Genomic DNA, 14,078 nt, shown 5'->3' on the forward strand with positions numbered 1-14,078 from the left:
TGATAAAAAAATTTAAACAACCACCTATTTCTACACTATCATTAAGCTTTTTATTAAATACAAAGGTAAAACATCGTTTTACTATTTATATTTAAATTATATAATTTAATCACTTTTTTTCTTCTGATTTTAAAAATTAACTTTTATCTTTATACCTAAATTTTAAAAAGTGACTTTTAACCCCTTAAATTCTTAATTTTTTTTTCACTTTTCCTCCAATCATTGACGACAACGTGACTGAAGAGAAAGTAACGAGTATCATCCAGATCTAGATAATACTTATTGACCTCCATTAGATGACTCCGTATGCTTGTTGTCCAGAATGGACGACGAAGTGTCGTCCAGAATAGATGACACTTTATCGTCCAAAGATCTAGACGACAGTCGTCCTCTTTGGACGACGATCATCATCTAGAGTTGACCTTTATACGAAAACTCCTTTATCATTGGTCTGTCATTGTCGAAGAAAGTGACTGAATTTTGGGAGGAAAAAGTAAATTTTTTAAAACTTAATTTAGGAAAAAAAGGTTAGTTTTTTAAATTAAAAGAAGGAAAATAAGATAAAATTTTAATTATTTAATATTATTGTTAAAATGACAAATTTGCCTTGAGATTTGACTAAAAATTGGGTGGGAAATTGTCCTTTTCCGCTATATATATATGTATATATATATCTATAGTATTCAAATACACCCATACATTCTATTTTCTTTACTCTCACTTTCTTTTCTAAATCTTCCAGATTCCTCTTCTTCGTTCTCATTACGTTTCTCTTCAATGGCCACTGACACCGATAAGCTCACACAACTAAAATCTTCCGTTTCTGCCCTCACCCAAATCAGGTACTCTTCTTTTTTTCTTAATTATTTTGATTGTCTTTTCTGTGTTTCTTTCTTTCTTAAATTAATTCTATTTTGTTTTGCAGTGAGAATGAAAAAAATGGATTTATCAATCTCGTTGCTCGCTATCTCAGGTAAATTGAGCTCAGATTTCATTTTTTTTAAGGAATAGGTGTTGAGACTTTTAAGTTATGAATTGGATTAAGTGGTAGTTATGGTGAGTGTCTGTTTGTTGATTGGTTGATTGAAGTGGCGAGGCGCAACAGGTGGAGTGGAGCAAGATCCAAACGCCAACTGATGAGGTGGTGATTCCATATGACAGCTTGGCACCTACTTCTGAAGGTATTGAAGTTTGGATTTGTATTTTGTTGTAATTTTGTTTTAGTTCTAATTTCTTCTTCTTCTTCTTTTTTGGTTGAAAATTGATGTAGATCCAGCGGAAACCAAAAAGCTCTTAGATAAGCTTGTTGTGTTGAAGCTCAATGGAGGTTTAGGGACAACAATGGGCTGTACTGGTCCAAAGTAAGCATTCAAACTGGTTTTTTATTTTATTTCTTCGTAAAAATTTATCTTTCATGTTATGACTGAGACTGGGATCACTCTCTGTTTGACTTTCTTATGGTAACATGTGGATTTTTTTTGCATTAACATTGAAGTGAATGGGAACAGATCAGATGTTGGAGATTTGTAATATAGAAGGGATGTTTTTCAAATTAGATTACAATATGATCTGACGTTAGACATAGAGATCATATGCAGTATACGTCTGATGCCCCAACAATCATCTTATCATTTTTGTCTTAGTTACTCTGTAAGTGTATATGTTGACTTCTATATTTATAAAAACGTGTTCCTATACTCTTTTTATTATCTTCATCTTAGCTACTCTCTATCTGTAAATGTTGAATCCTGTATTTATGGTATTTATAATTGTACATAACAGTATGTGAAATGCTCATGAGTCCCTCGCTTGCTAAAGATTGTCGGATTTGGCAGGTAACCTGATTTGCATCTTGATTTGCAGGTTCAGGGATTTCTGGTTACCAAAAATTGAAAAATAAATTAAAAAACACTTTTGTGATCGTGTAGAGTGAATGATTATGTTGATATTAAATTAAGACTATTATCATCAACACCCTCATATTATTAATAAACAGATATATTATATAATATGACAAACAGATCCCACAGGCCAATGAGTCACTTCTAGGACTTACTCATGATATAGATTTTGCGGTGTAGGAGTGGACTCAACTTCATGATTACATAAGAGGGGTGGGCTTTTTGTCTATCTTGTCTGTAATGTTGTGCCCTTCGTAGCTCTAAACTCAGTAATTTATTTTCGTATTACCATTGTGTTCATTTTGGAAGCACCAAACGATACAATTGAATCTGTATTGTGGTTGTGATTCTGTTTTTGTGTTCTCTGTGATGTATTTAATGTTTATTATTGTCAGAGGCAAAAATGTGTTTTAGGTTTTACTTTGCCCTTTTATATTTTTTCTTTAAAGATGGTGTAGAACCATATGCATAAGATCTCCAGTCGAAGTCTAGATTCTCTATAATTTGTTTTCAACATGTCAGTTCTCTTATACTTAGTGTGACGAGGGTACAGCACTGATATCATCTATTTTGCTCACATTTTCCCATGCATGTGCTACATCCTCAATTCACACTTGGCAAAGATGTGGCAACTGTTTAAGGACTCAGTTTTTTCTTTCTCTGACCAATAGAAATGCAAATAGTATTATCTATGATGAATTTGCCAATTTATTCTTCTGGCATTCTGATATTCTGTCCATTATAGTCTTTCTAAGACTTCATTTCAGTTGTCAGTTTTTGATCGGAAATTGTTTTGTGCAGGTCTGTTATTGAAGTCCGTAATGGTTTGACTTTTCTTGACTTGATTGTTATCCAGATTGAGGTTGTATTTTGTTCCTTGCTATTAAAAGTCTCTCTCTTTTTCTCTCTCTCCTTTTAACATCGTGACATGTAACTTAATTTTTCAAATATTATAGCATCTCAACTCCAAGTATGGTAGCAATGTTCCATTGCTTCTTATGAACTCTTTCAACACTCATGATGACACATTGAAGGTATTGGAACTTTCTCCCCTTCACTTCTTCCCTCTCCTCTTTAACTAGATCCTGTACTTACAAGTTCTTGACCATTTTCAGATTGTTGAAAAATACTCCGAATCAAACATCCAGATTCATACTTTTAATCAGGTTTGTGATGCTGTTATCAAGTTAGCTGCATTCAATTTTTGAGAACTTGTAACAATAAAATTTACCTTTTAACCTTTTGTTTTACTATGCAGAGCCAGTATTTAACCTTTTGTTTTACTTATGCAGAGCCAGTATCCTCGTTTGGTGGCTGATGATTATGTGCCATTTCCATGCAAAGGGAAGACCGATAAGGATGGATGGTAAGATTATATTACCTTTGTTGGGCTTTCGGTTTATGCCTTTTATCAGCTGTGATAGTTAGCCAAATGATCTTTTTTAATTTTTTATTGTTTAAAACATTTTTGGTTGTTAGAATATTTTTCAGAACTTTGGAAGGAGATATTTTAATAGAACAGCTTGCTTTGTGATGTCTTTCTTTATATTTATGTATTCCTGTCTGCTTACAATCATCATTTGCTTATGGAAGGTATCCTCCTGGTCATGGTGATGTTTTTCCATCCTTGATGAACAGTGGCAAGCTTGATACTTTATTATCACAGGTTGGTATTATTGTGCAGTTTCTGATAATTAAATTAATTTCTTCTCCACAATGCTCACACAGCTTTTTTCTATCTCGGGTTGTTTTCTATGGCAGGGTAAGGAGTATGTGTTTATTGCCAACTCTGATAACTTGGGCGCTGTTGTTGATTTGAGTATCCTCATTTTTGTTCTAATTTATCTCATCCTGTTGGTTTTTGCTGTTATACTAATTTACATTTGGTATGAAATGGATGTATGAACAAGTTTTTCCAGCATTTATTATCCTTGACTTGTTCCTATAGAAATCTTAAATCATTTGATCCAAAACAAGAATGAGTATTGTATGGAGGTAATAGAAGAATATTGTGATTGATTTTTGGGTCTCTGGCTTCAGAATTTCTTCCTAACTTTTCTCATGAGTATGCAGGTGACACCCAAAACCTTAGCTGATGTGAAGGGTGGTACTCTCATTTCTTATGAAGGAAAAGTTCAGGTATACAAATCTTGTTTTCTTGTTTAATGTTGATGTTGTTTTATTAAATCTTTGGTCTTTGTTCTGTGATGTAATGTGCAAAGAATATGCTGACATGCAATGAGGGGAAGCTAAAGGAATGGAGTTGTGTAAGTTGCAGAAGGAATACGAAAAGAGGGAGGAAATAGTAGCTAACAAAATGCAAAAACCTAATAAATTAATGATACTGCAGCAGCATTAAACTTTTGAGGACAAAAATTAGTTCATAATGCATAGAGCGAAGGATTGCAATTAGCAGTTATTATTTTGTGAATATGACTTTTCGCACAGGTTCAGCCATGAAATGACAATTTATCTGATCCTTCAGCATCTTTTTATTTTCTTTATGGAGTGGGGCTGGGGTGAGCATTTTTGGCTGCTGTTTTTTCTAAATAAAAAGAAAGTACAAGTTGGGGGGATATTATTTTCATTTTTGTTAAATTTGGTGATTACTTTATCAACTTCTCTCTTTCCTTCCTTGTTGAGCATGATGCAGCTCCTGGAAATTGCTCAAGTCCCTGATCAACATGTAAGCTATTCTTTATCTTTTATCTTTTGACTTGTGTAATTACTTTTTGTTGCTTGTTTTGAAATTTCAATGTCATTAGAGAATATTATCTTTATTTATAATGAATTTTTTAGTTGCTGTAGTCAATTGCTATAATCAGGTGTTGAAGGTCGTAAATAGCCACTATGGTAGATGTTTGCCAGTGAATTAAATATTTGTAATTGCTAGTAGATCTGACTGAGAAAACTACATTTGATGTGACAAGAATTTTATCCAACAGCTATCGGAGTTTCATTGATATTCTTACTTGTGCGGCTCTACCAAAATAGTCTTGTTGCTATTAATAAAGTTATCCATTGTAATTAGTGTTGGTATCTTCTTTTACTTGACTTGATAATTGGTATTTTTTCCAACTACTTGAGTGGTATTTCATTTTATGAAAAGCATTAAAATTAAGCATAAGGGATGACATTGAAATATTTTTGAGGCTGCTGCAACCTTATTTTGAAGTTGAAATTTAGGCTGATATTTATCTTGTGTATGTGTGTGCGCGCGCGTGCCTGCCTTGTGTGTGTGTGTGTGTGCCTGCTTTGTCAGACCAGTAAACCCCACAAATTTTGCCATGAAGCATTTATGCTTGTTAGTGTAAAGTTATTTATACTGAATTAACCAAAAGCCAGTTTCTTTTTCCCTGTAGTCAAGCCCATTCTCAATTGCATTCAATGCTTGCCATTTTCGCTTCTGCCTCAGTCATGTTATTCTTCTCATTGCCAATATGAAGTTACATATGAACTTGTTTTTGGATGATTTGAGTGATATGCTAGTAATTCGGTCTTTGCTTAATATTTTATTCATTACGATGTTAGTTTTTTGCTCATTCCTCCTTTAGATACTACAAGGCACTGTATTGTGCCTTGCATTGCCTGAAAAAGACAGACAATCCGCAATACTTGTTTATTTTTGGTGGAATTTACTTTGGAAATTTAATGGCTGAATTGTTCCATGGCCTTGAATTTGTAGGTCAATGAATTCAAGTCAATAGAGAAGTTCAAAATTTTCAATACAAACAACTTGTAAGTCTTGATTACTTGAGCAATATAAACATTCATCAGTTGAGACTAATGAAAGTGTTTCATAGGTGGGTGAACTTAAAAGCAATTAAAAGACTTGTGGAAGCAGATGCACTCAAAATGGAGATTATTCCAAATCCAAAGGTATATTCTTTTTTCTTACAAATATTAGTCCTTTGTTTTTTTTTTTTTGGTTCTTGGTCAAAATATACGATTAAGTTTGTATTGAGGTGCCAGTTGTGATAAATATGAACTTGTTTCAGGAAGTTGATGGAGTCAAAGTTCTTCAGTTAGAAACTGCTGCTGGTGCAGCAATTCGGGTATTTGCTGTAAAATCATTATTAAGATTCTCTAATGATGAATATTTTGTTTAACAATTATTTCTGTGAACCAGTTCTTTGATCATGCCATTGGTATTAATGTGCCTCGATCTCGATTCCTTCCAGTGAAGGCAACTTCTGATCTGCTGCTTGTTCAGGTTATGTTGTCTATTATGCAGTGTGTTTTCTGTTTGTTTGACTATTGTTCAAAAGTTTGTGCGTTCGCTGTTTTTAATTGTGCATTTGGCTATCATTCAAAAACTTTTCTGACATGCTTATTTTTTTCTTTTCTGTTTCTAGTCTGATCTTTACACCTTGGCTGATGGCTTTGTCACCCGGAATCCAGCTAGGAAAAACTCTGCAAATCCTTCTATTGAACTGGGCCCTGAATTTAAGAAGGTGAGGATCTGCTTTAGTCATGCTGTTATTTTAGATGATGTGTCTTAGGTGTAGGCAAGGGTTGGCAGCCTTGGCTTCCAAAAAAAATTCTGTTTTCATAAAATTGTTACGTTGTTGTTAATAATGGTAAAATTATGTTTTGATTGACAGGTAGCCAACTTCTTGAGCCGATTCAGGTCAATTCCTAGTATCATCGAACTTGATAGCCTCAAAGTGACGGGTGATGTTTGGTTTGGCATTAATATAACTCTGAAGGTACTAAATGAGCTCATCACAATGATCAGTAGTAGTTTCTTTAAGGTTGGTTGATATAAATATTTATGATATTTTGACATTTTGAAGGGCAAAGTGAGTATTGCCGCTAAACCAGGAGTGAAGCTGGAAATTCCTGATGGGGCTGTACTCGAAAACAGGGTATGGTATTTATTTAATAGTATTCTGATCTAGAATAGCTGAAAAATGTAGTCAGTCATTTTAGTTTTGGGTTTACTGGATTTCATTGATCAGTGTAACACATGTATTTTGTTACATGCAGGAAATTAATGGTCCTGATGATCTCTAAGTCTAAGCAGCCTTTAACAAATTTGAACGTCTTATCTTTGTCGTTGAAGAAGATTGAGTTGAGTTACAACTTTATTTGATGGTAATGTTTTCGTTTTCATCTAGAGATCAGTTTTGACACTTAAATTAGTATTTCTTCAATATAATAATAATGTTTGCAGTTTGATAATGATTTTGAATTGGCAAATGAAGTAAAAGTTAGCGGTCTTGATTGGCCTCATAATAATTAGGGTCTAAAATTTAAAATCTTTTTGGAAGCTCTAATAATAGTTCAATAAGACTATTTGCATAATTTTGTATACAAATAATGAGGTGGTATTATGTGATTGGATGTTGTTTTATATTTAATTTTTAACTATCCAATTGTTGTTTTTACTCATAATAGTTTTCCTCAGGTGTATTTCTTTGAAAAGGAAATATGATGTTGAATGAACGCATTTAGATTTAAATGGTGGCTGAAAATTAATAATACAAGATTTAAAAAAAAAAAACTAGCTACTGGCATTAACATATAAGATTTGGAAAGAAAATAGTAGAGGGGTAATCTTGGAATGAATCATGATACATTTCAATTAATATTGGAGCTTAAAAAGAGATTGAATGAAGTTATATAACGCTACTCAAAACGTAAGGGAAATGATTCTGTTCTCCCACATTTATTTTTTTCAGTACCTTTAGCCCATCTTCTGTATTAGACAAGGGTAAAATGGGTTTTAATATTACCGATGGTTCTCTAGGAAGAAACATTTTAATTATTTTGATCTAAGATCTGAAGTAATATGTATCCAATATGTAAAGTTTATCAACTCTTGTAACACCGGAAATTAACATAAATACTATTGTTTGATTTAAGTTTTGTTAAATGATTGGTCTACACTCAAACACCATGATAGATTTTCAAAATATAGAACTATAGAAAAGAAAATGGTATGTGTTTGAAATTTCTATTTGATCAAACTCAGAGGTGCCAACCAACCAGTGGATAAGCCCAAATGGACATCAGGCAAGAAGCAATCCTAACCATTTGAGTTAAACCTATAGCACATGTCATCGCATGAATTATGCTCATCTCAACATCTTAATGTCATGAATATTCATGATAGGCAAATGGCACGAGCATACAACAAATAAAATAATGCAAGATATAAAATGTTTAGATATCAAAAAAGTCTTTATAAGTTTAACTTTTGAAGTATTATTAGATATGATGGCCAAAGGATGATGACAACTTAGTAGTCCTTTAGCCCACAAGCTGTTGAAATTCTATTTAACGTATAAACTTCCCAATAAGTGACTAACAATTAAACAATGTTAACTTAATCATCTGTAAAGTGAAGAATTTTTTTTAAAATTTAAACCATAGTTATATTGCTACTAAAAAATGATTCATCCAAATTTTTCGGTTTGACATCTTTATAAACAAATTGTCGCGAATGTGGACATGATTTTTCTCTTATTTAAATTAAAATTATAGATTAAGATCCTGCTATAAGGAGTTTGAATGCACTTTTTGCATATAAACAAAAATAAAAAAAAAAGGAGGAAAAACATATTGAGGAAAACAACAATAGTTTTACATTACAAGAACAGTGACATAATTCTCTCTTTTTATCGTAATTGCACACATTAGTTAATAAGAGAAATCACATTAATACAAATGTTATATAGGGAGCCTATTCTAAGTCTCCACATGTCATCAATTGATTTAATGTAATTGTTTTACTCCCGTACAATCTATAGTATCTGTAATCAATTTGGGTTTTGGTTTGAGTTTTCTTCATTTTCAACCTTTTTTTTTTGTTTTTTATGTGTGCGCTTCAAAGGGCATATGTATAATCTGAATTTTAACTTTAACACACAATTTACAAATCCATTCGAACATCTGTCATGCTGGAAGTTTTATGTGCCAATTCATCAAATCAACATTACCAGACAAATTAATATCTTCTTCCATTTGGCAATATAATTAACCTACCTGCCCTGCTATTCTTTGAACAGTTGGGAGATCATCTGTCATATAGTATATTAGTCTATGCACAAAAATGTCATACCAAAACATTTCCAAAATCAGGCACAAGTTCCACAAATTTTACTTCTCCACTGAACATCAGCATCAATAAAAGTTAGATTAAAATCGATGACGCTTGGGATTTTAAGTCCAGTAAACAAATCTGGCTATTTTTGTGGTTTACGTACTCCCATGGGTCATCTCCAAGGAGAAGCACATTGTTCTCCTTGTCGACAAATACAAGCTGCTAGCTTGATCTAAGAGGGTCTTCCAACATCCCCCCCAATTCCAAACATCTGCGCCACCTTTTCTCGCAACTCATTATAGTTGCTGAACTGGGAGATGTCTAGTGAGCATCTAATGGACCCAACCCTGATTTAGACCTATAGACCACATAGACCATTCAGCAATCGAAGGGCCAATAGAGTGAAAATAATATGTGAAGAAGATGATGTAAAAAATGTCATGTATGTAGGTAGAACAATAATCAAAGTATGATTAAGGGATATAAAAGAAGGATGAAACTTGTATCTACTTCTTTGCCTTCTATAGTGATATAGGATGAGGAATTAAGTTCCTCACTTGAAGAATCTCTAAAGGAGTACACCTTTCAAGCCAAATCTTACAGAGAGGAGAGAGCTTTTAGTTTGTTTTTGAGAGAAAGTAAAGTGTAAATATGCTTATGTTAGTTCAAAATGAACTAAAATACACTTTATAAAATGGTGGCCCATTTTACAATTTCAAAATTCTTATTTGGCCTAACAAATTCATAATTTGAAACTTTACCATGCATATATATCAAATATATACCTTAGCCACAATTTCATCTTACTAACATTTTAACTTTTAAAATATTATTTTTTATACCCATATAACATTTTATATAGTTTTTATTATCTTTTGGATGGTGCTAGCTATCCTTAGATAATTAATACTCCTTTTAGAAAGTTTGGTTTATTGGCATAACCTTTTAGGTTCATCGTGGGGTAGTCATGAGTCATTTTTCAGATGATCCAAAAGTGCATTTGAAACTTAATGGCTATGGTAAACAACTAGCAATGTGTCATAGCTGCTAAACCATGATGAAGAAATACTCCATCGAACCTAATATCTTTGATTGTACATTCTATGTAGGTAATATCCTTCCGTTGTTCAATCTAAATCGATTTTGGACCCATGGATTGTCAAAGTCTTAGCTTCAATTCTTTACAAATCATCGATTTAAACATTCAAAACATGTCATAACGAACATCCTTCTTATGACTTACATTATACTCTGGCCAGAGATTTGATTTCCAATATTTATCGATGTTTACTTCAGGACTCAAATCTGGATTGCATCAATAGATATTCAAAACCCAATACTTTTTGAGTTGGTGCATCTCATCTTGACCATCATTCTTCTGCATATACAAATAGCACATGACCAGTATAACTTATCTTACGAGATGTAGTTAACCTCGTATATATACACCATATGAATCACATACATCTGTATTAAATCTAACCATAATGTCTCAAGTCAAATGATTACTTTGTACATTAGTATAATCTTACAATAAGTCATTAACTACAATTTTATGACTATGTGACTTAACATTATTGGTCATATTCGAAAAAGGGTTCTTTAAATGTTAATCCATGCTAATACCCTAATGATATGACTTTTATCATCACATGCACTAATGCCATCTCATAACATTTAACAAAGATATTCAATATGCCTACTATGTGATGTAATTGTCTAAGTTCTATTACATTCGCATGAAACAATTTGATGATTCAGTTTGTATTAAATGAGTCATTCGGACAATTCATATATATACTTTATATTATTACAAAATAAAGGAAACAACTTATACATATGAATAAAAGAACTACTTCTTTATTAATAAATTATTTAAAAGATTATATACAAGATGAAATGTCTTGAAACCGACAACATGAATGGTTCCTAGGGCATACATTAACATAAAGCAGGCTATAGTTACTCACAACTCATTTCAACGAAAGTCTGGTCTTGGGTTTGCTAGTCAATTTGCCTAGCATTATGCATTAACTTAGATGAGTCTTGATTACACCTATATAAAGAATTATGAAACCCAAAATCACCTGATGGCATTGAGGAGACATCAGGATCAACTGAAATAGAAAATCTAGAAACTGTGGGGAGGAGAAGTCTAGATGGATCAATATTAACACCAAATATAGTGAAATTTTGGGTATCTATGTTACAATTTTCAGGTTCAACTGTAGCATCTTTCCTATTGTGAGATGAAAGAAGTGACATTGAATTAACAAAAGCATGAGCCTATGAATTTGTAAACTTTGCCCCCCTTATAATTGTTGGGTTAAATGCTCACTTACCATAAAGTGACTAGTTCTAGAAAAGTTCAAAAGATTGCCACTACCTTCAGGCAAGGAACCTAGCATGGTCTGCATAGGGCTAACAAAAGCTGGAACCTCTATGTTTGATTCCATTAAGTCTGATTTAGAAAATGATGATGAAGACACATTTGGCAGTTGTCTCTGCAAGATCTAATCACTTTGAATATGAAGTTTATCTTGATAACTGTGTTGTTGTCGTGGTGTCTGTTCCTTTGGATGGTTGTTGAGTTGCTGTATAACGTGCGTTGGCATATTTTTTGTTAATATTTGGGATTACACCTGTAGCACATCATGAGGAATTGATTGCTGAATTGTTTATTGCTGCTACTTCAGTTTCATCAATGGATTATGACTGCCACTTTGTTGAACAAATTAGAAAGGTTGCTGCAACTACATGAAATGCTACCTCAGGGGATCTACACTCTATATACCAATAGCCAACATTACCTCGTACTGTTGATTGGGATAATTTCCTAGAAATGATGGATTCGATCTATGTTGCATCCAAGGAAACATACTCACTGAGTGAAAATTGAGGGTGGTTAGACCCTGTTCTCTAGCTTCCCATCTTAACCATATCAAGCTATTAGCTAATTCATCTTTATTATTTGTAGCAAGGTGATAGAAAACAATAATCTACTTAAAACAAAGAAAACACCAATAATAAGAAGTTGGTGGCAATTTATTTAATAGGAAGATGTATAATCTTGATAAATGATTTTTTAGTCCCTCATTTATTAATCAATTACTAGTTCAAGTGTTCCCTATAACATCCATTCATTTATGTTTAAATGTAATCATAATGACAGTAGATTAAGAAAAAAACATGCAAGGCAGGAATTAGTTATATAAGTTTCCAACAATTCCTCACACAAAATGAACACAAAGTAGGCAACTTTGAAATTCTGCAACTTTGATTTTACAACAATAGAAATAAGATGTGATAGGTCTCCATTTGTAATGCAGATTATTGAATGGAATTATAAAATATGAGGAAGAAATTTTTATTGATTATTGATGAGAATTACAACAATGTAATATGAGATTCAATTAGATGCTACAACTAATTTGATGAAGGTACTACACTTTCTACAACCAAGCTACTTGGCTGTTATAATAATAATACATACTCACTGCCCTTCCATCTAAACCTTCCTAGTTTATATATCCTTCCCTAATTCTTCCAACCTTAATTTAATTTGGTTGTACTAATCCTAATACAAGTTTAGCATAATCACAATTAAATTGTTATTCTAATTCTAACCTACCTCTAATTCAAATTGCATAATTCTTCAATTACCCTAATTCATCCTGATCACCATCTATGATGGTGGCCTAAAAAGTCCTTCCCCGCAACAAGCTTGTCCCTAAGGTTGAAGTACGACAATTTAACCTATGTTGTCTCCATTTTTAGGTCCTCCAACAGAGAATCAAGGTTTCCCTTTTTTGGAATCTTTGGCAACGACAACATGCTAACTTTCCCCCTACAAAATGGAAAGTCTCTAATCACTAAAACTCTTCTTTTATATGGATAGTTTATAGCTACTTAATTCTCCTTTTTGCCAAATGCATTCTCCTTCAAAGTAGTGTCAACATCCTTTTTGCCAAATACATTCTTGCACCCTTCGCATCTAGTATTGGTGAAACATCCAACACTACCTTCATAGCATTTGCTATATTTGTTTAGGCAACTAGATTTGGAAGCTGTAACCTCTTTTATATCTTGCTAAAGCTTATGTTTTACTAGATTCATCCCCGGGTTAAGGTAAATAATCAGAGCTCTTAAATTTGTTTAGAAGCAAATGCAAATGAATTCCAGGACTCAATTTGTTTGTGCGTCACAAGAACCGTATCTTCTTAGATAGGTTTGTTGAAACAACCTTGGCATAAACATGACTATGCTACAGACATTGGCATTATAGCATTCACAATAAAGTTTCAAACACTTCGATTTTCTTCCATTACAACGCTTGCAAAACTCGGTTTCTCCTACATTTTCTAGCCAATCCTTTTTCTTTCTAGGGTTAATTTGACTAAACTCTTAAGAAATTAAATAGTCAGATGTCTAAGAAGCTTTTTCTGCTAGTGGATATCTATTGCTATCTTCAGCCATGTCTCTTTTAACAAACACTGAAGTCAAAGATTCATGAAGGGGATCTTTACTATTTTTAGGAGAGTGTGACAGGATCACGACTGCACAAGAATAAAGGTGAGGCTCAAATCAGAGGATCAAGGTTAACTGGAGAGGTGGAGCAATTTAAGGAATGGAACACAAAACATGTGAGGAGACTGAGATGCAAAACATGTGAAGCAAACAACATAAAGAAAATGAAAATCGAAGAAGAACTATCAAATTATTGAGTTGATGATAGGAACCCAGTAATTTATTATGGTTGGCAAGAAGAGTTGTCAACTCTTTCCAACGGCAAATAGAGGTGTCTTTCCTCTTCCAAAAACCTAAAAAACCAAATAACAATAATTTTCCCCTTCCCATCTCCTTTAGCACAAAACCTCTACTTATAATATCCTATCTAATTTTCAAATTTAAATATTACTCAAATATTTCAAATCTAAATAATATTTTATCCTAATTAAATTAAATATATCCTAATCAAAACAAATCTCCTATCATAATTAATTCTAATATACTATCGTAATTTAAATATATTTTATTGAATATTATTATTATCAAATATCCTATCATAATTAATTCAAATATATTATCCTAATTTGAATATATTTTATTTATTAATTATTATCATTATT

The 14,078-nt window shown here is 32.6% G+C and overlaps 1 protein-coding gene across 1 annotated transcript; it reads left to right on the plus strand.

Moving 5' to 3' along the window:
- Positions 1–681: 681 nt before the first annotated feature.
- On the plus strand, positions 682–7,085 carry LOC123197783 (UTP--glucose-1-phosphate uridylyltransferase). Its single transcript, XM_044612171.1, has 21 exons — positions 682–842; positions 926–973; positions 1,090–1,181; positions 1,271–1,361; positions 2,703–2,763; positions 2,858–2,935; positions 3,017–3,067; positions 3,194–3,267; positions 3,495–3,567; positions 3,663–3,720; positions 3,850–3,896; positions 3,975–4,040; positions 4,555–4,587; positions 5,587–5,639; positions 5,705–5,780; positions 5,900–5,956; positions 6,031–6,114; positions 6,257–6,355; positions 6,506–6,610; positions 6,698–6,769; positions 6,891–7,085. The coding sequence occupies exons 1-21, from the start codon at positions 778–780 to the stop codon at positions 6,915–6,917; spliced, it is 1,410 nt and encodes a 469-aa protein (XP_044468106.1). The 5' UTR covers positions 682–777; the 3' UTR covers positions 6,918–7,085.
- The last annotated feature ends 6,993 nt before the right edge of the window (positions 7,086–14,078 follow it).

This window comes from Mangifera indica, chromosome 15 (genome assembly GCF_011075055.1).
Source record: "Mangifera indica cultivar Alphonso chromosome 15, CATAS_Mindica_2.1, whole genome shotgun sequence".
Classification (NCBI taxonomy): domain Eukaryota; kingdom Viridiplantae; phylum Streptophyta; class Magnoliopsida; order Sapindales; family Anacardiaceae; genus Mangifera; species Mangifera indica.

Coding starts and splice junctions, on each gene's coding strand:
- LOC123197783 (XM_044612171.1), top strand. CDS start 778: ATGGCCACTGACACCGATAAGCTCACACAACTAAAATCTTCCGTTTCT. Junction 4,041..4,554: donor CTTATGAAGGAAAAGTTCAG/GTATACAAATCT, acceptor AGCATGATGCAG/CTCCTGGAAATTGCTCAAGT. Junction 6,115..6,256: donor CTGATCTGCTGCTTGTTCAG/GTTATGTTGTCT, acceptor TTCTGTTTCTAG/TCTGATCTTTACACCTTGGC.